Here is a 25,666-nt window from a genome sequence, read left to right on the forward strand (position 1 = left end):
AAGTCCTAATCAACCTCCCAAACTCATATCCCAAATTAAGACACAATTCGGGGATTGAAAACACCGCAAAATCAATAAGCAACAACAATACCCAAACTAAGCTAAGAGCAAAAATGAGACAGCAGCTAGAATCAGAAAATTAATTAGAAATTGATGGTCTACAGCGAATTCTAACAACACTACAACATTCCTCACAAAAAATACCATAATTTAGACTCTTGAATCACTGAATTCGGACTCAAAATGAATGAGAAATCAACTTCCAAAAATTGAGCTCGAAAATGAGTTATGATAGCAGCAAAAACGAGACTTTTACCTCGAACGAAGCTCTCTAATCAGATTTCTATCTTGCCAAAAGTACAAAAGTGTGGCCTTAATCCCATAATATAGGCTGTTGAATCCCCAAAATTGTCCAAGAAACAGAGGAGAAATCGTGATCTAAACCTGAACCCTCGAACTGATTTTTTTCTCTTATTAATTGGGTGAACAGTGACAGCACAGGCCAAAATTTGATTTTGATTCTCCGGCCTCATGCAGAGTCCCATGAACGTAAATCATATATGAATTTTGATTGAAAAAAATATTTTAAACTCAACGGAATAGACAGAATGACCAACAGAGGTCATCTCGTTGAAATGTTGACCAAAGTCAACACTTTCAAAGGAAAACACACAAAACGCTCAAACTGTCAAAAGCTCATTTCGGGTACCTTGGGAACCGAACCAAAGGTCACTCTAGATCAAACTCGGCGTTCCGGAGCTAACTGCGGTGATGGAATTTTCATCCTAGCACGTTTACTCAAAATGTTGACCAAAGTCAAACTTGGCCAAAACTTTAAAGTTAAAATGGCAATTCGCACAAACTCAAAATGAAGACTCCAAAACCCAATCCAACCTTTCTTCTAGAATAATATGGACCTTTCAGAGCTGATGGAACCATCAGAATTTTCATACGACTTGCTGAATCTCCGGATGTTGACCAAAGTCAACTCTTTTCACTTTAAGACTCTAAAAAGGGGACAACTCGCACCAAGCTCACCCAACCACCTCGGAGAGCGTGTCACTCATCCAAACATCACATAACAGCTATAAAAAAGCTATGAAAAGGGGTAAAATGGTAAAAATACGCAAAAGTACAAAAATGACCTTGGAGGTCATTACAAGTTCTTTTTCTTTTATTTTCATCATCTTCTCTGTTATAAATTTCTTGTGCTATATATGATGAAATATGTGTATTCACACAAAAACATTGTGCTACACTTTTCCAGCACAAATTAAAGAAGGTCGTTGTTCAAATTCTTTTTTATAAAATTATGATTATTGTACTGGAATTTTCTTACTATAACAAGGTAAATTATGGACGAAGGTACAAAATTGATTCTTGGGTGGTTCATCGTGTACTAAAAATTTTAAAAGAGATTGCAATGTATTGACACTTTAAAAAAAGGCTAAGCACAATTAAAAATCATTATACATTTAACTAAAGATCTCAAACTCTAACTGATTTAATGAGCCATTTGCAGTTTCACAGTCTGAATTTGTTCATACTTACACATGCATGGCTTATTCTTTGAGACAAGCATATGACTACTGGAAGGATCAACCAAGTAGCATTCTTCAGCAATGCTGGCTTCACATAAGCCCGGCCTTCCCCAGAGGAACGCGACCGGGTCCAAGGCGAGGCGCAACCTTCGTCCGCAAGAAGCATCGTTATGGGAAGATAGGAGCCGGTAGAGGCCCCGTGCCCGCTTGGTTTACCGAATCCAAGAAATCGAACCATTGCTCGCGGACCGCGTCCTCCACAATGGGGAGAGGAAAGCGCGGGACGCGGGAGCGGCTTTTGGGTTTGCCCCATGCACGGAGTGCGAGGGGCGAAAGACGACCGATTGTGCATGATAATGCTTGGCATTGGGTATGCAACATAGGAAATCGACTTTGGGCGAGCCTGAATTGTGCTCACCCCGCGACTGAGATGGCATGCGGGTCAGGACGTCGCTGCGCGAGTAGGGATCCAGCCTAACCACACAAGCCTAGCACCAGTCATGCATCCCGCGTCCGAATGCTTTGTCGATGCACGCCCAAAACCAGCACCGATGCTCAGCATTAGATGCCGCTCACCAATGAAGAAGCCGACGTTGCAAGGCCAAGCAAGCCCTGCTTAATGCAAACCCGTCCGAGGAGGGGAGAAGTTAATCCCATAAGAGGTGACGAAGGCACGCCGAAGCTTTTGTGCGGGCACCCCCCGCATAGACCGTCGGCGCTTGACCGTACTTGGCTTAGTCCCGTGCGAGCGACTCCTAGAGCTTATCAATTAGCATCTAGAACTCACCACACGCCCGAAAGCGCCGCCTTTCCACATCAATTGCCTATGGACCTTCGCGAGAATGCTGCCACTGACGTGCGAAGACAGCCCGGTGGGCCGTCGTCGACGTGATTTTTTAGGTGCTCGATGGCGTCGCACGGACTAGCCATGCATGACATCATGCACCCATGCTGCACGTCGACGTGCCCACTAGACACCCATGTCATCCGACTGCAGTCGCCGTAGCGTGCCTTCAACACCTCTACCCCCCTTATATATGCTTTAAAAAAAATCCAAGTGCCAGGAGTAGACATGATTTTTCTAGAGAATCATAATGAACATGTACAACTACAAGTTGCACGTTCTAAGGTATAAACACACTTCGGCTTGGACAAGTGAGTTTTAAATGTTCAAAATAGTAGAAGCATTTAAGTGAGTCCAATATTCATGTTTAATTTGATCAGATTTTTTGTCAAATGCAGCACAAATAGATTGTTGTTGTTGTCTTATATCATCACAATTTCCTTTTGCTTGATTATGAACGTTGTTCAGCCCACCAATATTCGTTAAGCTTATCTTTTCTATGTTAATTCCTAAATATTGTTCTTCAAAATACTTCACCTTTACTTTGATGAATATTATTGCCTTCAAATAAATAACAAGGCGAACAATATGCCGCATCTTCATTCTCACTATACTCCAACTAATCATATTCTTCAAACCATTTAGAATTGAAACGGACATTGTTTCAAAAACATAGATTAAGGAAATTGATGAACCTTACGTTGACAAGGACCAATTTGAAGACATTCCCTACTTATTTCAGCAAGAAGATTTGGATCATGAATTAAAATTAGAGTTCTATTAACTGAATCAAGTTCTAAATCATTTAAATCAAGTCTTCGTTTCTAATAAGAATGTGATGATATCTCTAATTGGTCTCTTGTTTCTTCTATATTAGGTTGGCTTAGAGACGTCGAATTTGTTTTTGGTAGTCAAATAAAATATTTCCTCAAGTCCATGGAACCTTCGAGCTAAAATATTTATAAAGTTATTTTTGTTGTAAAATAAGAGAAAGGGGAGGAAAAATAGAGAGAATTATTGAGATTCTTATACTCATATAATATGGGTAAAGGAATCTCCTATATATAGAAGAGGAAAACCCTATTCCACAAGGAAAAGGTATTAAAATTTTGTTTGGTAAGTCACCATATAAGTTGTTGTATGGAAAGGAACCAAAGTTAGATCACCTAAGAGTGTTTGGTTGTTTGTGCTTTGCTTCAATAATGCCAAGGAAAGAATTCAATCTGTTTCGTTTTTTTTTTCAAATGAATTCCTTTATTGGACCAAATCATAAAAGGAATGAACAAAACTATGTTATTTAATAATAATTTTTTTTAACGAAATAGAGTTTAGTTTAAAGCAAAAATAGGCAAATCACAAAAATGAGGACATGGGGAATTAAACGACCCTGAGCTGCTGCTCTCTCCATGTCAAAAGTCTTGACATGGAGAAAGGAAATAACAGTTAGTGTATTTATCTCAAGTTTTCCATTTAGTGAGGGAAAAGGGGAGATTTAGTTTATAGCCCTTATTGAACTTATTTTTAATTTTATATCATTTGAGAGATTTTTATTCTTACACATAAAGAGGTCTGAAAAGGTCATCTTTTTCTGTTCAATTTGCAAGCGGATATAAAATGAAGCATGAACTGCTACAACGACAATACCTGCCAAACAATAGATAAAAAAATGCTGACTGCACTAGCTCTTGCCAAGTCTAATGTTAATGAAAGACTTCCCAGACATCATTACCAATGACATATTGAGTTACACCAATCAAGCCCAATGCTAATGTGAGGAAGATACAAGGGAAGAAATAGAGCCAATTACCAATGTGATAGACTTCACAACCTATCTTCAATTGGTGAATCTCATATTGGACATCTTCAAGAAGGTTTACTTGAAAGATTAAAATTGCATTGCCCAGAATATGGGATACACGATTATCTTTACAGGACTAAACACAAGGTTTATCATTTGAATTATCTTGGAAAAAATACTACCATTCGGTAACTGTACAGAGCTCACTACCATACACAAAACCTGCAGAATCGAGTGAAAAATCTAAATCTCCAGATAAAAAATGGAGAATGGACGTTCCCAAAATGCTCATAGTAAAACAACCAAGTTCAGACATGCTGGGGACTACTTGCAGCACCATCGTCCTGCAAATGAAACTTAATAAATGAACTTGGAAATAATCTACCCTCAGATTTGAAATACTACGTAATAAGAATATTCTACGTAGCACCCACGAAGACAATTTGGCAGCAATACCTCCACTGCCAATCTGAAAAGAAAGAGATCAATAAGGCAGCTACTTATTCTACTATTTAATCAGCAAAATGAAGTTCATCAGAAGCAGAAATAGTGTTGGAATCAAAATCATGCGTCAAGTAGCACCATAGTTAAAGGAGCAATGTCAGGGTCAGGGTCACTACAGGGCTAAGAAAGAAACAGGGAGAGAACTCAAAAGAAAGGAGAGGGGCGGCAAATACATATGAGAATTCTATTAGTTTCTATGATGGATTTCTTCAGAGTAATACTAATTGATAGGACCTTGTTGGTAAGTGCCACAAGATCATGTTATGCCTTCGAAAATGAAAGATAATTCTAAGTCCGCATCTTCTACGAGCAAGGAAGCTATATATATATATATATATATATATATATATGGAAAGTTGCAAAGTGCAAAGTTGGATTACCATTTTACCCTTACACTAAATTAAAATCTAATTAACTATCTAAATACGACAAAAACAACTACATACCCAATGAAATCTCACAAGTGAGGCCTAGGGAGAGTAAAATGTATGCATATCTTACCATTACCTTGTAAAGGCAAAGAGACTGACTTTAATTAACTATCTAATTAATTAAAAGTCCTATTTTATATATGTAAATGCATAATTAATTAGAAATCCAGCTATTGCACTTTAATTATTTAATTGTGGCATTACAAATTCTCTTAATTACTACTAATTATTCCAAACGTTATTCACATCCTCTTACGTTCTTTAGTTATATCATTATAAATTCCCTTTAGTTATTATTAATTATTTCTATCTTTCATTTTCCCTTATATTAACTTTTCCCCAATAAATTTTCACATTCATACACCAATGTATCCAGGGCATTCATATTACACAAAATTAATTGCTTTAAATTAATACATCATGTCACTAACTTCCACAATTCCTATAATTTATCTTTTCATTTTCTCAACTTGGTTTTTCAAATTCTAGGACTTTTCAATTAGTAACCTCTTGTTGAATTAAATGTAGGTTAATTTAAATCAATATATATATATGTTAAAAGGAATTCCAAATAACATCAAGAAACACTATATAAAGGCAACCAATGGTTTCTATTTCCCTCAAGGTTGCTTTATTGTTGAGCAGATTTTTTTAATCTGGCCTTCCTTTTCGTTTTCCTTTTTTTCCTCTCCATTCTTTTCCCTTAAAGAAAAATTTGCATGAACTAAAAGAAAATAGAAGATGGAAAAGTATGTAGATGTAAGGATTAAATAATCACCAGATTCAACTTACCTTCAACTTTCACGGGATAATATTTGAAGACTACTATTTCCATCAATATCGCTAGCAGAGATTCATGAGCTATGAAAAGGAGGGGGCTGGTTTCTTTGGAAAGCTGATTTTGAAATTTACATTAATTGATTCATTCTTATAGTGTTTTGTAATTACAATTTTTATAGATAAAAAGACAATACATAAGATAATGATGAGGAAGATGATAAGTTAGTTCTCAGTTTCTCTATATTTGAAATGCGAAGATTGGCATAAAGTTCATGTATCTGTCAATTCATGCATTTAATATATAACTAGTTTCTTAACATGTGTGTTGCACCTGAATGCCAAATCATGCAATATTTGATATAATAATATCAATATTATTAAATACAAAGCTTTGAATAAATAAATATATATATGAAAGAATAAAGTATAAGTTTCTATGATTGATCAATGTGGATCCTCATAGTGTAACTTGTTGCCGAGGTCAATGATTAGGTATCATCTGAAATTATGAAGTCAAACATGTAACTTAACACTGTTGCTCGGACTCTTCAATAATATTGACCGATGCATGTCAGATACTCTAGAAATGATGCATGTTTGGAGGATCCGACACGAGTGCGGAACATTTCGGAAAGTCCGAGCAACATAGATAAAACGTACCTAATACTTACTTATAAATGTTATACTTGGTGTATGTTAATTCACTTATCCGTTTCGACTGCACTGTGATAATCAGGATGGTTGTGGTGGCATCATGGTTTTTACAACAATCATGAATATTGTCAATTGAATAAGTCATTTTTGAATCAATACTATGCATTTTTGATAGTCCCACTATTCCCTGACAGTGAATGAGGTTGATATACATATTGTTTGAACCTTATAATGACTTGGTCATTTACGTTTAGTGTTTGATACGTCCAAAGATACAAATTGCATAAAGAATACACAAAAATATTCAATGTATTTTAGCATGTCTTATTCCTTGCAATTTTGGTGACACTTACCATGAAACTATATTTGGTGGCAAGATTTTAGCATTAATGATCTCTTGACCAATACACTTTACTTCTTCATAAAGTTATTCATTCATCAAAAACATTTTATATAACGAAAGTTATAACCTAGTTAACCCAATAGGAAAAGTAGCACCCATAATCTAAATATTATAAGGTCATTGTAAAACTCAATTGCCAAATAAGCAGAGATGATTTGCATATTTATAAGTTGCGAACTATATATAAAAATAAGTGCTTCATCTTTATGCTAATCAAAAATTAACATTTGATATTAACCTTCAAGAGAAGTGTGATTTTGTGGCAAGTTCACTGATAGGCCAATGTGTTGTTCAATCAATTCTTCGACTCAAACCTTTCGTGTTAAATGACATTTCAGTTTTTTTCTCTAATTTCCTCATCTTTCTTTTGTGCTAATCTTCCAGCTATATATGTGTGATCACCTATAATGAGAAGGATTGAGTAGTATACTTTAGTTGTACTTCAAGATTAATCAAGGTTTTATAATCCCTTTGTAATCCCACTTTCTCTAAATGGATAAGAACTCCATTGCCTACAACTTGTTGAGGCAAAAGAGTGTAAAGTATTCTAAATATAAACTCAATGAGAACATATATACCCACTAGAGAATGGAGGACGAATCAAGTCTTGTTCCGTCCCACATTTTCCCCCGAACTTTACGTGTGGTTTAATTATTCTAATACTCGCCTATAATAGGAAGAAATTTGAGTAATATACTGAAGTACTTCAAGATCTAAGGTTTTATAATCTCTCTCTCAACTCTAAATAAACTACAACTACATTGTGTACTTGTTGAAGAAAAAGATTGTATAGTATTCTAAATATAAACTCAATAAAAAGGATATAAAACCACTTATAGAAAAAGGAGGATGATAGAGTCTGTTATCCCAGATTTTATGAGTGGTTTAATCATATATTAGTCCTCTTTCCCTTGCCATGTATCTCTCCATGCACAAAATCCTAAGGCTACTACTCCAAGCTTCTTCATGAGTAAAGATTTCAGTTCATCATCTGCAATTGGTTTCCTTCAGCTTTTTTGTTTTTTCATGGAATTTTGAATTTGCTAAGAACTGAAATTTTTCACTATTTTGATGCTCTGAATTTGCAGGTATAAGAATATTAACATACTCAAGGGGATCAACACTGCCTTTCTCTCATCTCGAGTAACCTAAAAAGTGAAAGCTTCTTGTCCATCACAAGAAATCAGGCTTAGTAGTGTATATGCATGGAATAAGTACGGGTGGCAAAATCAAACCCAACCTACCCACCTCCAACCTGTTCAATTTTGGACGGATTGTTGACCCAATATCTATTAGCTCAACCCATTTCAACCCACTGAATATTGGGTTGTTATGTAGCCAAAATCGACTAATGAGAATTTTGTCAAAAATATTTGTAAAAAATTATTTTTTATTTGATTTGTTATATATAGTCATAATAAAGAAAAATAATAATTTTATTTACGCTAAAATATTATCAAAGAACAAATAACGCAATTCAAACTTAGAAAGAATTGGCGGGTTGGGTTATGACCTGCATTTTAGCCCAATCTATTTCAGCCCAAGAGCTATTAGGCGGGTCAATAACCCACTCATTTAGTAACTCAACATATTTTAACCCACCCAAACTCAGTTCAACCCGGCCATTTGACACCTGTAGAAACAAGGTACATGCCTCCACTAATACTATATTCTGGTCTAATTTAGGATTTGGCTGAACCATGAACAAATGAAACCAATTGTTAAGAAACCTTGGTAAGTTTCACTAATCCCATTTCTCCTAGAAAAGTAGATCGATTTGGCCTCATCAACAATAACGTGAATTTACTTCTAAGATAATATATCTTATCTTCTTTCTCTCTCTTCTTGGTTGGGACTATATTAGTGAAACAACATATTTTTTTTCTTTGAACTGATATTTGGTTAAAGAATACTTAAAGTTGTCAACGGTTTAAATTTGAAGGAAAAGTTGTACAATTGAAAAGACACTTTCCGAGAAAGGACACAACAAATCATTTTTTCTTCCATGTCTTTTATAAATAGGGTATTTATTTAACTTTCCACTTTTGAGGTCATGCTTTTAATGCAATATATACGATATATACAACTTTCCTAAAACTACGTTCATGTTTCATTAATTATTGCAATGATATAATTTATGTTTATTTATTATTTTTGTTTTCATTCAACCAATTAAAATCCTTGTCATGAATTTGAAAGTTACCATTGCACATGTATTGGTTAAAATCTTTACATTTTCCAACATTTTTCTTCTTTAAATTCTCTTACAAGAATTTTAAATGTTAGTGTCATGTGAACATATTCTTGGCTGCTTCAAAATAACATGCTCGCTTTTTTATATTTTACATGTATTCATACCAAGTAAAATCAGGTACTTTCTCTTACTTCTTTTTTCATTACGATAGAGAAATACAACATGTGATTATATATATTATATCGCAAATTGAATATATTTTTTAAGTTTTAGTTTTGTTTCCCGTGAAAAAAAAGAAAACCTTTTTCAATTGACTATGGTAAGTCAGATATATATATATATATATATATATATATATATATATATATATAAAACATGTTTGTACCTTAAAAAATAAAATTAATGAACGTACAAATAGTTCCAAAAAATGAAATGCGATTGTTTTCTTCACAACATCTAAAAAATATTAGTTCAAATTCTTAAACTTTAAAGTATTTATACTATTTAGCATGGGATACACCTGCAACGCATGCGTTCGATAACTAGTAAATCCCAAATCTCTATATAATACAATAGTAATTACCCCCAATATTTAAAAGAGCATTAATCATTTTTATCCACTACCTAAATATAACCACCCAATCTCAACTACTTTCAATCCAAAGCAAGTTGGGTACTTGGGATAGGTTACATAAATTCTCAAGGTCCATGTTATATAATTCCAACTAATTGGTATCACCTACAGATTATTTTAGGCGACACCAATTAGTTAGTTAGGACAAAGTTGTAGGAACATTATTTTTAAAAAGATATATTAAGATATCTAAATACGTATATACATATAGAAACAGATGAAAATTTTAACAAGAATGCTCTCAGGCACATCCCCCAAGAACGCTCTCTCTCCTACTTCCTAGGAGAGAGGTTCATCCCCTTTTTCGATGATCTTAGCCGGAAAAAGCTTCTTTTGTCTCTAACCACCATATTCTGTTGTAGCTTCAACCCCTTCTCTTCTTTCTTTCTTTTCTTGACAGCCTGAGACATTTTTTTATGGAGCAAAACAGAATATATTTTAACGTGGGATTTAAATCCTTCAACATTACCAGATGAACAGTGGGTAGGGACACATGGTACGAATGGCTAGAGAGAAGCCGGAACATGATGAGAAGATCAACCATGAGCACGAAGGTCATGAAATGGATCTGCAACATACTCGAAGAAGCTTCCAAAGGTGAGAAAATGGCGATAAGGAGATGGAAGAACAAGGAGAAATTATCAGAATTTTTCTGCACTAGGAAAGCTAACAGATACGGTAGATACATGAGCATTCTATCACTTCATGGGAGGGAAAGATCGGTAATTATTACCCCAAAACTAGCCTCAAATGCAGGGTGGAATGAGATAGCATTTAAGATAGAAAGGTTCATTCAATGCTCCAACCATGAATTGTTGTCAGAATAACCCAAACTTATTAAGACAAATCTCTCTTATGCTAACGTCACAAGGGAGAGTAAATGGCATTCTGACATCTTCCGTGTTTCATCAGTTTCATCCAGCAAAGGAGACATTAATATCACAGTGCCTCCTGGAACCAAAGACACTGGCCTTTTCAAGAGATGCATTGTGGCATCCTTCCCTGAGGGAGAAACAGAGAGCCCGACACTCTCAGATATCAGAAGGTGGTCCGCAATTACATGTAATGCAGTTTTTGGGGTCAGCATCTAATCTACGAAATGGCTAACAATAGGTTCCTTTTCAAATTTCCGAACCAGAATATGGTAGAGCAGATTATGCAGAGGGAATGGAGATGGAAGAAGACCAAAATTAGGCTACTTTGGTGGAACCCAGTTATCAGATGCTCCCCTATTGATCAAAAATCCAGTAGCACTTGGATTCGAGCTGTAGGGGTGCCGCTATATCTATGGTCTGAGAAAACCTTCAAAGAGATTGGAAATATTTGCGGTGGTTGGGTCTCAACTGAAGAAGAGACAGATCTGAAGAATCATCTAAAATGGGCGCGAATCCAGATTACAGGAGATGGTGGGGACTGTCCAAATGGGATATCAATACAAAGAGACGGAATCAAATTCACCATCCCAATATGGGTGGAGAAAGGAGTTCGATTCTAAAGATTGTCACCGGAGACGGTGATGAAGGATGACACAGCTGGAACCGCTGGTCCAAAAAATCAGATGGGCCTCCGGGTAAAAGACCTGATATCTGTTGATAAAGGACAAAGGACCATGTGCAATTCTGACACATCACAGAGAGAACATGTGGGTAGTTCAGTGACAGCTGGAGGAAATTCAAGCAGGAAAGAACATGCTGTGCCAAGGAGGTGGGTTCTTTTATCCAGCAAAGGAGACATTAATATCACAGTGCCTCCTGGAACCACTTATATTGCACTAATACCAAAGAAGACAGGAGGAAAGGAGCTGAGAGATTTCAGACCAATCAGTCTCATTGGTAGTGTGTATAAACTAATCTCTAAGGTTCTAATAGAAAGATTGAAGAAAGTAGTAGACAAGTTGGTAGATGTCCAACAGATGGCTTTCATTAAAAGAAGACAAATAATGGATGCCATCTTGATTGCTAATGAAGTGGTGGACTCAAGAATTAATCAAGCAAAGGCTGGAATACTTTATAAGTTGGACATTGAAAAGGCATATGATCATGTTAATAGGGAATATTTACTGAAAGTGCTTTCATGTATGGGCTTTGGGATGAAATGGATCAAATGGATGAGATTTTGCATCTCCACTGTCAGATTTTCAGTTCTGATCAATGGGTCACTTGAAGGATTCTTCCTTGCCCAGAGAGGTCTAAGACAAGGTGATCCATTGTCTCCTTTTCTTTTCATTATTGTTATAGAGGGTTTGAACAACATGATCAAGGTTGCAAGAAGTAATAAGTGCCTTAGAGGTTGTGAGGTGGCAATCAACTCAAACTCTAATTCAAATGTCAACATGGAAGTCACATACCTCCAATATGCAGATGACACATTAATTTTTTGTGATGCTGATGAAAGTCAATTGTTGATTTTGAGAGCAATTTTGGTTTTGTTTGAAGGTGTTTCTGGCTTACATATCAACTGGAGAAATAGTATGTTGTTTCCAATCAATATGGTAACTAACATGGTAGAACTGTCTTGGACCTACTACATATCTGGGAATGCCCTTACGAGCCAAGTCAAAGTCATTACACATTTGGAGTTCTGTGGTTGAGAAGTGTGAAAAAAAGCTATCCGAATGGAAAGCTCAATATCTATCCCCAGGAAGTAAGAGTCACTCTTATAAATTATGTGTTGGATGCCCTCCCAACATACATGATGTCCATCTTCCCCATTCTAGACGGAATCATGTAGAGATTGGATGAGGTGAGAAGGGATTTTCTCTGGAAAGGTAACAAGGAACAGGACTCTACAGTATTCCACTTAGTGAAGTGGAGAAAAGTCCTCTGGGGGGAGAAACACGGGAGTCTGGGTACAAGGAATCTAAAGTTACAAAGCAAAGCCCTAAGATTAAAATGGCTCTGGAGGTACTCTGAAGAGCCTCAAGCCTACTGGAGCAAGGTCATCAAAGCAAAATATGGAGAAGAGGACATGTGGATGACAAAGGAGGTCCTTACCCCATATGGTGTTAGCCTCTGGAGATCTATTAGAGTACTTTGGCCTTTTTTTGAAGAATCACATTGTTATCAAGGTAGGAAATGGTTATAAGACTTTCTTCTGGGAAGACAAATGGTTGGGATCAAATAGTCCGAAGGGGTTGTTTCCTCTAATGTATAAGGTGACAGTCCAACAACAATTGCATATTGCAGATTTATGGACAATACAAGGATGGGCCATCCAATTTAGAAGGAATTTCAATGACTGGGAGATTGATAGAGTTGTTGAATTCTTCAGAGTGCTAGAGGAGTTTAAAGGCATATGGACAACAAAGGTATCTTTAAGGTTAGCTCTGCCTATAAGTTTTTGAACCAAGGAAATCAGCAGCCACAAGGGGAACAATGGAAGCATATTTGGAAGGTGAAGATACCTTTCAAAGTTGTCTGTTTCACTAGGCTATTGGCAAGGGAAGTTGTTTTAACTCAAGAAAACCTTAAGAAAAGGAAATTCTCCCTCTGTTCCAGATGTTACCTCTGTGGTGAAGAGGGTGAGACAGTCAGTCATCTATTTCTACAGTGCAGGATTACATCTCTGCTATGGAGGATTTTTGTCAGCTTCAGGGGTATTGTTTGGGTTATGCCCAACAAAATCACACAACTATTATATAGCTGGGAGGAGGCAGGAACAGGAGCTGCAGACAGAGATAGATGGAGAATTTTCCCACCCTGTATTTGGTGGACAATTTGGAAAGAGAGGAATTCTAGATGTTTCGAGGACAAAAATTGTGATCTACAAAAGATCAAGTTAAACTACATTAAGCTTTTTTGTTTTTGGTGTAAACAGATGTACTTAGAATATACTGAGTCAATCGTTGATATCCTAGGCTCTTGTTAGAATTGCTGATTTAGTTCTTTATTTTTGACATGTTGTAGATATGGTTTTCAGTACAATCTATGTACTGTCCTTGTCAATATACACAAATGTTATCTTCTCAAAACAAATATGTATATACATATAAATATTTAGATGTTGTATTTAATATAAATGATATAGACAATTTGTTTTCTCAAATTTGAATGTTCATAATTTATTTATTAAAATTGAAATTTAAACAAGATAATTAAAATACTATATGCACAAATTATTAGGTTGTAAGGTGGTCCACAAATTATTAGGTTGTAAGGTGGTGGCAGTGATTGTTGTATGGTAGGAAGGGCGACGGTCATTGTTCGAAGTAGTGGTGGTTGTAACGGTGGAGGTGGCTGGTGGTAGTGACTGAGGGTGGTGGATGGTGGTGGTAGTGGCAACGCTGGTGGTTGTGACAGAGGAGGTGGTTGGTGATGATGGTTAAGTAGTGACCGGTAGTGGCTGCGACAATGGTGATGTGGTTGTCAGTGTTAGTGGTGGTGGTGGTGGTTAGGTGATGGTGGTTGTCAATGTTGGTGGTGATAGTTGTGATGGTGGAGATGGTTATGATGATGGTAGTGGGGTGGTTGGTGATGGTGGTTGGCAGTGGGGGTGGGGGTTGTGAAACAATAACTGATAGTGGTTGTGGACAAAATGGTAGTGAAAAATCATCGTCACAAAAATCTTTGAATAGTCTATTCATAGTATTAAGACTCTGTTAAAGATATGAATGATTCACACCTATTCAAACCCTAAGTGATTAAATTATAAAACAAAAAACTCAATTCACCTAAGCATTTGAGGTCTCGATCATTCAAATTCAGACCTTTATTAAGAGTAAATAAATTATTAGTTAGATTAACATGTTTATCCAGAGGCAAATCCAAAATTTGAAGTTTGTGGGTTCCTAGAACGACCTAAAGTTAATATACAATAACAATTGGATGCAGTCATATTTATAAATGTATAGTAGGATTCTTAACACATATACAAGGTCTGGACAAACGCTACTGGTTCCTAAAGAAGTGAACCCACATACCACACTGTGGATCTAACCCATGTGTTCACCTTAGGTCCGATATTTACTAAAAGTTTTTTAGTATTGTAAAAGATTTTTATGCGATATAAAATACAGAGAACTTTCAGTACTAGAGAAACTATTTTTATAACGTTGGACTGACGGATCTAGATGGAGAAACATGGATGGCAAGGATACAGGAAACCAATCCTAATGTAATTGTAGTTGTTGCATGTTATACTTGAAATAAAATCAGAAAGGAGAGAGGCTGGAATGAGGCTGGCATGGGGACAGAACCATAGGGGAAAGCTGCTGGGATTGGGTGGTTAATTTTAACCGGTAGATACAAATGATTAATGAGGTTAAATATAAAAATAAAATAAAAAAGGCAGCAAAAGGAAAGAGAGACTATATAAGATTAATTGACATCAATATGCAGAAAATAGACTCCTTCATTCGTATGCATGTGCGGTTCTAGTTCACTCCTGATCAAAGTAGATAGAAATATCAAGGAAGCAAGCATCAATATGCCCTAGAAACTCTTGGTCTACTATCCAGTGAAATGAAACCAAAAAAATAAAAAAATAAAAAAGAATGAAAGTCAATATTAAAAACTTGTCTTGTTGTCTACTTCTCTGTCTGGAAACTCTGTGTTTCCATCAAACGGGAGCAGATGTAGACATGTGATTTTTGACCCTCCCTTTGTTTTATACTATTTTAGCATTAAATATTTCTTTTAGGCCTAATCTCGATATTTCGAGTTTTATTTCATTTTACTAGTGAAAAAACGAAAATTACAAACAAATAAACAATGCCGTATTTTGGGATACCGGATTTGTTTCATTTTCAAACAAAAGAGAATTTCACAAAAGAAAAACATTTTCTTCTTTAAATTAGGTTTAGATAGATAAGTTAGTATTTTCTCTGTGATATTTTAATTTTCTTAGTCTAAAATCAGGTAGTTAATGTTTTTATCATTGTATTTTGTTTTTTATTGTTTTAGATGACAACAAAAGAAAGAAGAAGAGAGGCAACCCACAATGAAATTTTGAAAAACTAGAGACAGGGTGCACCAACTAGAGGGATATGAATAAACTGAGAATGTTTTTTTGATAAGGCATGAATAGACAGAGCTATGGTGATGATCACAAAGATCTTCATGAGACCGGGCTAAGCTGAACAAGTACGAAACAAGACTTTAAAGGCTTCAAAACAGTTGAAGAAATTAAACTTAAACCAAAACAAAAAAATTCAAAACAATAGAAAATGGAATCTGCTATCAGAAACAAATTGACAAGGAAGACCTCCATATATGTCAAAACCCCACTGGCATGGAAGAGGCAGTAAAAAGGGAAAACAAAGGAAAAAGCTAGAGTATCACAAGGATTTCAGATACCAAAAGAGTAATTGTTGGCAAAGTCAAACTGAAATAACACACAGCTTCATCTCCAAAAGTTCAACAAACAGCTTCATCACAATTGATGGAGTTTTATAGGACAACCTCCAACGTTTCAACACTTCTACATCATGTTTACTTGTCCTTTGGGGAAATAACAAGATGGGGGCATTAATAGTGGACCTAGGCACCTTTCTAGTTTAGGTGCTGCAAAGATGTTATCTGATGAAACTAAGACAAAAGGTGAGAAACTAGCTAGCAACTAAGATGATAGTACAAGATTCATTTTAGCCCTGTTCCCCAGATCGATGTAAGTACTTACATTAAAAGAAACCGCAAAATGTAAACTTGTATAAATAAACATAGTTTTCTTCCAATTACAAATACATAGTTTCTTCCTATTGAAAGCTCAAAGCAGTTAAAATGCAGCAGAAAAGACTTGAACTTCTCTCAGACTCTAATGTTTTGCAGATATGCTGTAGACTAATGACAATAGAGACTACCATGGTCAATGAGGTATAAATGGAAATAAGTCCAAAGCCTTTTCAGCTGTAAAATTGGTGATATTAAAATAGTAGAAATTTGGCTGACTTGTAAAATCTCGACCAAGAAGGTGTTTGGAATATATATTCCAATCTTCTGTCATTTGAGACCTTAAATAATAGTGGATAAGTTGATCTGCAATCATTCCACAAGGATCAGGATCAAATGAATGTGCATTCACTTTCTCACAAGCGAAGATATACTTCTAACCTCTCCGTAACCAATGATTAGGCGAGGCAGAAATTATTTAGTTCGGATTTTTATGGTAAAAAGAAGATAGGATTCCTAATTATTCAGACATTAATAGTTTATTACAGACACAGGACAGAAATCACAAGAGGACTGTCTCTTGCTTAGAACTGAACACTTTAAAGTTGTTCACAATTGACACTAAAAATTAGTCTGATTATGAGACCACGAAGAACTTCCAAGATATAATAATAAGATTCCAATAATGAAAATATTCAAGGGAAGCCATCTATATATGGGACTAAACTTTCCCGTCACTATAAGGTCCCCAAGACTCAAAGTGCTCTTCATGATTCACAAATGTCATTGAGCAATTGTTAACTATACCAACTAATACAGAGGAGGGCATTGCAATCTTTAACAACATTTAGAGCACATAAAGTCTAAAACTAAGCATTATGAGGAGCTAACATGAAAACGTCAAACATATTAAGGACAACTCACGTCAGTGATGCGGATAGATCTGCTCATTGATGGCTTAAATTGAGTTGTTTTCGCCGTAGAAGGTGATCCAATCACAAAGCCATTATTTTGACTACCCTAGAAACAACAGGATGAGAATATAATGACCATCAAATATAACATAAAAATGTATCATATAGTGAAGCATGACTCAGCTAAACCACAAAATAGAGTAAAATATGCACTCAATCTCAGAGTAAATACCACAGTAGGCATGCATTTTTTAACAAACGCCCGCCACATTTACAGAGATGTATTATTCTCTTTTACAAGCTTCAGAAATACTCCTCTTTCTCCAAACTTATGTAACACGCTTTCTATTTTAGGATGTCCTAAAATTTATCTATCATTTAATAATTCAAGTTTAAGTCAAGGTGTTTCCACATCAAATTAACTTTTGAACTGCTAATTTAATATTTTGTCTTTTAAGGTTTTTACATAACTTTTAAGAAAGACATTTAATAGCCTCAATAATTAAAATATTTGTCAAAGCTACCTTTTATTTTCTCTTATGCTGTTTTCTTTAAGTGAACATATGACCTTTGAGATCTATCTGATTAGCAACATCAGCAACATAAAACATTAGATTTCTGGCAGTACAGCAATCTAACATATCTGTGTCCACTCTATTCACGTGTCACTTTCCATCAACTCTTACTTATCCAATAAACCTCAATCAAATTTAACTGGAGCCAAGATTTCAACTTGAAAATTTTATTCCTCTTATACTAAAATTTCAATATTGCACAACAAAAATTATGAAGACTTAACTTTCTTAAATATTTAAACAAACATTGATACAAGATTTGAGTACCAAATTCCATCAATATAATTACATCTAAACATGCTTGTTGAACCTGACAATAATTATGTTGTTAGACAATAAGTCTGTGTTGATCTCAATATTGATATAGTTAAATCTTAATTCAAACTCTCCAAGAGTTTAGGTATCTACAGATGTTGAAGATGTTCACTTTTCAGCTCCCCAATTTTAAGAAATAATTGGCGTTATCTTTTTGAAATTGGTAAATATTGTATTCCTCAGCATCAAGGACATTTTGGAGACCTCCAAAATATTGTGAACCAAAACAATAACTAAGGCAGCTACAAGGATCCTAAAAGATCTATTAACTGTTCAACTTGCTCTACGCTTTCTTCTTTACACCAAAAATATAAGGTTATGATACAGTTCCATTTAATCTTTTGAATGGAAGAAAAACTATCTTCAAAGCATATATTGTTTCTCTCTCTCTCCATATTGTCCACCATATACTAGGTGGAATTATTCTCCACCACTTCTTCTGATGTTTTCTTCCTACTCTCCTGATCCAGTAGCTAAGATATGTTTGTTGTATATTCTTGCAGTATCCACTTAGTTTCTGCGAAGCTAAGAAATAATGCCCAAATCTGTGAAATAACTTTGCAATGTAGGAACAAGTGGTTGTAAGTTTCCTCAGCCACATTGCACAGGATGCACCTAGATGCTATATGGAAACCTCTACTTTGTAATCTTTCCCAGGTGAGACATGCTTTTCTAACTACCAATCAATTAAAACAATTACCTTGGTTGGACCAAGGTTTTTCTAGACCTGTTTCCAGGGGCCTGTCTTACAACTTGGTTGCTCTATCCCTTACTTCTTGAACAGCCTATTCACTGAAAATCTATCTTCATTGTCATGCTTCCACCTTATTGTATCAGGCTCTAAAGTGATACCATTAAATCCACTTAATTCTTGCAGCATCCCAACCACTCTCTCCACTTCCCAATCATTCATCTGTCTTCTAAAGTTGATGTTCCATCCTTGAGGAGATCATATGTCAACTATTGTTGCATCTGGATTGTTTTAAAAAGTGATTAGATCTGGATATGAGTTCATTAAGGTCTCATGTCCAATCCAGTTTTCTTTCCATAGAAGGATCTTGGTGTCATTCCCCACTTTATAATGTAAGCTCCTTGCCAGTTTTGACCAAATATTCCCAATTGTTCTCCATACTGCAACACCATAAGTGCTAGATACTGTGTTAGTACACCATTGGTAATTCTGCCCGCATTTGCTATGAATTACTTCCTTCCACAATGCATGATCCTCCCTAGAAAATCTGCAGTCACTTCTTCAGCAAGCAATCGTGTTGCACCTTCAAATTCCTGATACCAAGACCACTAGAATGCCTGCTCAACTAAGAAGTGTGCCAGTTAACCAAATGTATTCCTTTGCCCTCTTTATTTCCCATCCACAAATTTCTCCTCAACTTATCCAACCTCTTCTCCACCTTGGAAGGAATGGGGAATAATGACATTATGTAAGTTGGTAGTGGATCAAAAACTGAATTTATCAGAGTAATTCTTCCTCCTACAGAAAGGTATCGAGTTTTCCACTTCGATAGCTTCTTTTCAGTTTTCTCCACTATTCCATCACAAATTTCCAACTATTATGTTTGTTGCCTAAAGGCATGCCTAGATACACTATTGGGAATTGGTCTATTCTACTTTCCAATATGCTAGCCAGACTCTGCATATGTGATACTACTTTAATAGGAAATATACTGCTCTTCCTCCAATTTACACACTGACCAGAAGTAGCCTCAAAGATCACCAAAATCATTCTCATAAAGCTAAGTTGTTCTGCCTTAGCTTCATAGAAAATAACAGTATCATCTGCATAAAGCAGATGGCATATATGCATCTCCTGTCCTCAATTGTTGCCTCACTTGAACCCTTTCAACCACTAGCCACCTTCATCATGTCGTTGAAACCCTTCATGGTTAGCATGGAGAGGAAAGGTGATAGAGGATCCCCCTATATGAGACTATGAGACCTTACTAAGTCAAAAAAGGACTTCCTTACTTTTCATTCATAGTAGTCTTAATGACTAATAGTTTGAAGCCTGGGGGGGGGGGGGGTTTCGGCACTTGCTTCCTTCGTCTTAAGTAAAGTGCAATTTACTTTTACAATTCAGAACTCTTAGTCGAGCTAGCGTGATTGATTTTTTGTTGGAGGTTCCACGGGAAAGAGAGGAACCACCGCCCAATGGTACTTTTACGAAAGTATGGCACCGGTGGCCAATACCTTCTCGAGACTATCGAAATGGATTCGCGCCATGCTCCATTCCCATGGCTCGAAAATCTAACAGTACCTTGATGCAAAATCCAATCTACTTCAACCACCTCTCACCAAAACCCATTTGCTTAAGAATATTGAAAAGGAACTCCTAGATGACATGGTCATAAGCCTTCTCAACATCTTCTTTATGCCTAGTACCTAGATCTTCACCTTTGAGCCTAGAGTACAGAAATTCATTGGCTATTAGTGCAGTATCCATGATTTCTCTCCCTTTCGTGAAGGATAATAGATGCTTGTTTAACAACTTGCTCACCACCCTCTTCAGCCTCTCTGCTAGAAGCTTAGCAATGATTTTATAGATTCCACCTATGAGGCTTATAGATCTGAAATCTCTAGAGTTCAGAGACCCTATTTTCTTGGGAATAAAAGCAACATATGAAGCTCTTCTCAAACAATTGATGAGAATGGAATTGATGGATAGTGTTCATAATATCCTCCCTCAGCTGATGAGAGTGGAAGTAATGGATAGTGTTCATAATATCCACCATCAGCATATCTCGAAAAACCCAGTAAAAGCTCGTTTAAAAACCATATGCCCGGAGCCTTATCCCTATCACATGATCTGATACAATATAGAACTCCAACTTCATCAAATAGTCCTTGCATCCATTCATTTTCCTCATTGTTGATACTAGAGATCCCTTGAAGGTTAAAATCGGGACTATCAAAAGGATTCGCGTCATGTAGGGCCTGTTTGGGGGAAATGCCCTTTACCAAGGATTCTCCATTCCCATGGCTCGAGAACCTAACAGTCTTGATACGAAATCCAATCTACTTCAACCATAAAAAAAGGGCAGCCCAGTGCACTAAAGCTCCCGCTATGCGCAGGGTCCGAGGAAGGGCCTGACCACAAGGGTCTATTGTACGCAGCATTACCTTGCATTTCTGCCGGAGGCTGTTTCCAAGGCTTGAACCTGTGACCTCCGGGTCAATGGCAGCAACTTTACCAGTTACTCCAAGGCTCCCCTACTTCAACCATCTCTCACCAAAACCCATTTGCTTAAGAATATTGAAAAGGAACTCTTAGTTGACATGGTCATAAGCCTTCTCAACATCTTCTTTACGCCTAGTATCTAGATCTTCACCTTTGAGCCTAGAGTACAGAAATTCATTGGCTATTAGTGCAGTATCCATGATTTCTCTCCCTTTAGTGAAGGATAATAGATGCTTGTTCAACAACTTGCTCTTACCCTCTTCAACCTCTTTGCTAGAAGCTTAGCAATAATTTATAGATTCCACCTATGAGACTTATAGATCTGAAATCTCTCGAGTTCAGAGACCCTATTTTCTTGGGAATAAAAACAACATATGAAGCTTCTCAAACAATTGATGAGAATGGAAGTTATGGATAGTGTTCATAATATCCTCCCTCAGCTGATGAGAATGGAAGTGATGGATAGTGTTCATAATATCCTCCCTCGACATATCTCGAAAAGCCAGGTAAAAGCTCATTAAAAAACCATATGGCCCGAAGCCTTATCCCTAGCACATAATATGATACAATCTAGAACTCCAACTTCATCAAATTGTCCTTGCAACCATTCATTTTCCTTATTGTTGATACTTGAGACCCCTTGAAGGTTAAAATTGGGTCTCCATTGCTCTATTTCTATAAAGATTTTGGTAAAAGTTGATGGCGGTCATTTTAATAGCTTCAGGATGGTAACAGAGGCCCCTTCCTCCTCTAAATTGTCAATGGAATTAGATATCTTTTCTGTTGTGGAAAATCTGTGGAAATACTTGGTGTTCTTGTCACCATTTTTAAGCCATTATATTCTGGATCTTTGCCTCCAAGCTATCTCCTCATTCCTAGTCATTTCCACAAACTCTATGCTAAGTGGGCTTTTTGGATAGTTCATTTTCAGAGGAATTCTCAGTTCCTGACTCTCTTCCAAGATGGATATCTGATATCAAAATATCATCACTCTGTTTTCAAATGTTTCTATCTTCCAAACCCCATTCCTTCAATTTCTCTTTTAACAACTTCAATATTGCAGCCAAAATGGATGAGACTAACCCACTTGCATGAAAAGAAACCCACTAGGCCTTGACTTTGCTTCTTAATCCTTCCACTCGTATTTACCATTGTTCACAAAAAGAGCACCTAGAACAATTTGAAAAGCTCTTTTCATTAGATTGTCCTGGGTGAGTGTAACCTGATTGGCTAGAAGCCAAGTAAAACACGCTACCTTGAAAGGTATCTTGACTTTCCAGATCATCTTCCAAGGCCAACTACCACCATGTGAGTTTGATCTCAGTAAACTTTTGTAAGCTGAGCCCACTGTAAACCTTCCTTTCTTGTCAGGATTCCAAAATAAATTGTCCCCATTGGAGTTTAGTTCTTTGTATTGTTCCAAAATATTTAACGGTTCAGCCACTCTGTTGATTTCCCAATCATTTAGATGTCTTTTAAACCTTAGGTCCCACACCTAACTGTCTCTCACTTCTCTGATAGTGGATAGCTTTTGGAGACTTAAAATGAACAAATCAGAGAACTTGTTCTTCAGACTTTCATATCCCATCCACATATTTTCTCAGATTAGAGTCTTTCCCCCATTACCTACCTTGATTTTGCTTTTTCTCAGATTAGAGTCTTTCCCCATTACCTACCTTAATTTTGCTTTTGTTGGCAAACATGATCCACTAGTCTCTGATAGCCCTCCATACTGCATCCCCATAGGGTTGTGTTGGCAAGTTGGTAGTCCATTTGTTCTCTATACCAAACCTGGTCTTGATTGTTTCCTTCCACAAAGCTTGTTCCTGTGATGCAAATCTCCAAAGCCACTTCATTAGAAGGCTTTGATTCTGAATTTTAAGATTTCTTATCCCCAAACCCCCTACCTTTTAGCTGAGGATAACTTGATCTCACTTACTAGATGAATTTTGTGTTCCCACATTCTAAAATCAGAGGGCAATGGCCAGAGGTGACCCTTTGTAATGTGGATTGTTTGATGTTTCTAAAGGATGTCTCCCATTCTTCGGATATCAAAAATCTGTCAAATCTGGCTGTCGAATCATGTCTTTCCACTCATTTCCAAGTAAAATTATCACCTGCTAGCTGCAGATTCACTAGCTCCATGTCTTCAATAAAGTCGGAAAAATCTAGCATTCCCTTATTGAATCTGGTGCAGTTCCGTTTCTCTGATGGATATCTCACAGTATTGAAATCACCACCCACCACCCAAGTGCCTGAGAACAGCCCTCTCACTGAAGTTAGTTCCCATCAAACCTCATCTCTCTTCCCTGTCGTTGGGAGCGTACACACCAGACATGTGCCAGCTAAAATCTATTGATTTCCCCGTGAATTTCCAAGTAATACAATAGGCCCCTACCTCACATACTTCCCCCTCCCAAACTCTACCATCCCATAGCATGATGATTCCCCCTCTTGAACCGCTGGCTTCTAATTGGACATATTTCACCCATCTGTTGGCCCATAATTCTCTCACTATGTTCCTTATATCCCCCTACAATTTAGTCTCCTGGAAGCAAAAAAACATCTGCATTCCAACTGTGCAATAGACTCCTGATCAATTGCCTCTTTCTCCTATCATTGAGGCCCCTCACATTCCATGAAATAATATTAATCTTCATAGGGAAGGTCGATATTGCATCCCCATATACTTCTTAAACCATAGCTGAAAAACTTGGTTCCAGATTCCATGTTTTTTAATTATTTTGATCCTTTCAATTTTGTAGTTGTCAGAATTAGAGCCTTCATAGCATCGCCATTGCAGTTCCTTTTTTTCATCTATTTTCATCAATAATTTCTCCGCTAATTCCTCACAACCATGAAAATTAACCCCGAATTCCTTTCTTAGTTGTAGAATGTTATGTCGGACCTAAATTGGTACTGCTGGATCAGAGTGGGATTCAATTGTTTTTGGTAATTCTACAGCCCTCCCAAACACTACCATCCCATAGCATGATGATTCCCCCTCTTGAACTGCTGGCTTCTAATTAGACATATTTCACCCATCTGTTGGCCCATAATTCTCTTACTATGTTCCTTATATCCCCATACAATTTAGTTTCCTGGAAGCAAAAAAACATCTGCATTCCAACTATGCAATAGACTCCTGATCAATTGCCTCTCTCCCATCATTGAGACCCCTCACATTCCATGAAATAATATAAATCTTCATAAGGAAGGTCGATATTGCATCCCCCTCTACTTCTTAAACCAAGTTGAAAAACTTGGTTCCATATTCCATGTTTTTTAATTCCTTTGATCCTTTCAATTTTGGAGTTGTTAGAATTAGAGTCTTAGCAGCATCGCCATTGCAGTTCCTCTTTTCATCTATTTTCATAAGCAATTTCTCCGCTAATTCCTCACAGCCATGAAAATTAACCCCGAATTCCTTTCCTAGTTGTAGAATGTTATGTCGGACCCAAATTGGTACAGCTGGATCAGAGTGGGGTTCAATTGTTTCTGGTAATTCTGCTGAGTTGAGAGGGACGACTTCCTCGATATACAGAGCCCCCACTTCTCTATTTTCCTGCTCTACATGTTCCTCTATGTCGAGTCTCGAGTCCACTTGAATAATTGACATAGCGCCAATCACAGCCATGAAAATTAACCCCGAATTCCTTTCCTAGTTGTAGAATGTTATGTCGGACCCAAATTGGTACAGCTGGATCAGAGTGGGGTTCAATTGTTTCTGGTAATTCTGCTGAGTTGAGAGGGACGACTTCCTCGATATACAGAGCCCCCACTTCTATATTTTCCTGCTCTACATGTTCCTCTATGTCGAGTCTCGAGTCCACTTGAATGATTGACATAGCGTCGTCGTCTCTTTGCATTAAATTCTAGTGTTCCCGATTAGTGTCATCTCCCTCATCTCATGTCTCCTCTGCATAGGTATCAGAAGAACGCTCTCCTCTATTCAGTAGAGGAAAAGGTTCTTTGTTCTGATTAGCTAAAATTCCATTAATTAAAGGAACAAATGGGATTTCATCAGTTGGTTCTATTATTTTAATTAATTCAACTTGGACCGCTAGGTCGAAGCCCAAATTACCCCAACCAACCAAATTTCCTTTCTTCAGAATGGAACCCTCCCCCATATTTCTTTCATGTGTGCACGTGCAAACTTGGCCAGCTGTTGAATTTAAATTTTTTGTGAACATGACGTGCCCACGTGCCCTGACACCTTGGTGTGACCAAAACCCCCATACCCTCTTAAAGGTAGGGTTTCTCCACAACCCTTTGGTTCGT

The 25,666-nt window shown here is 36.8% G+C and overlaps 1 protein-coding gene across 5 annotated transcripts in view; it reads right to left on the reverse strand.

Moving 5' to 3' along the window:
- Positions 1–4,216: 4,216 nt before the first annotated feature.
- Positions 4,217–25,666, reverse strand: part of LOC129887409 (uncharacterized) — a 38,009-nt gene continuing 16,559 nt past the window's right edge. Inside the window, exons 4-6 of one of the 5 annotated variants that reach the window (XM_055962494.1) lie at positions 17,313–17,408; positions 4,618–4,652; positions 4,217–4,527 (exon numbers count right to left, since the gene is read on the reverse strand). In XM_055962494.1, coding sequence (XP_055818469.1) covers positions 4,362–4,527; positions 4,618–4,652; positions 17,313–17,408 — 297 coding nt within the window. In that variant the 3' untranslated portion in view covers positions 4,217–4,361. Of the gene's footprint in view, positions 4,528–4,617; positions 4,653–5,764; positions 6,014–9,723; positions 10,185–16,223; positions 16,755–17,312; positions 17,409–25,666 lie in introns of those variants that run through there. The other 4 variants (XM_055962497.1, XM_055962496.1, XM_055962495.1 and 1 more) reach the window with 4 other exon arrangements.

This window comes from Solanum dulcamara, chromosome 4 (genome assembly GCF_947179165.1).
Source record: "Solanum dulcamara chromosome 4, daSolDulc1.2, whole genome shotgun sequence".
NCBI classification, from domain to species: domain Eukaryota; kingdom Viridiplantae; phylum Streptophyta; class Magnoliopsida; order Solanales; family Solanaceae; genus Solanum; species Solanum dulcamara.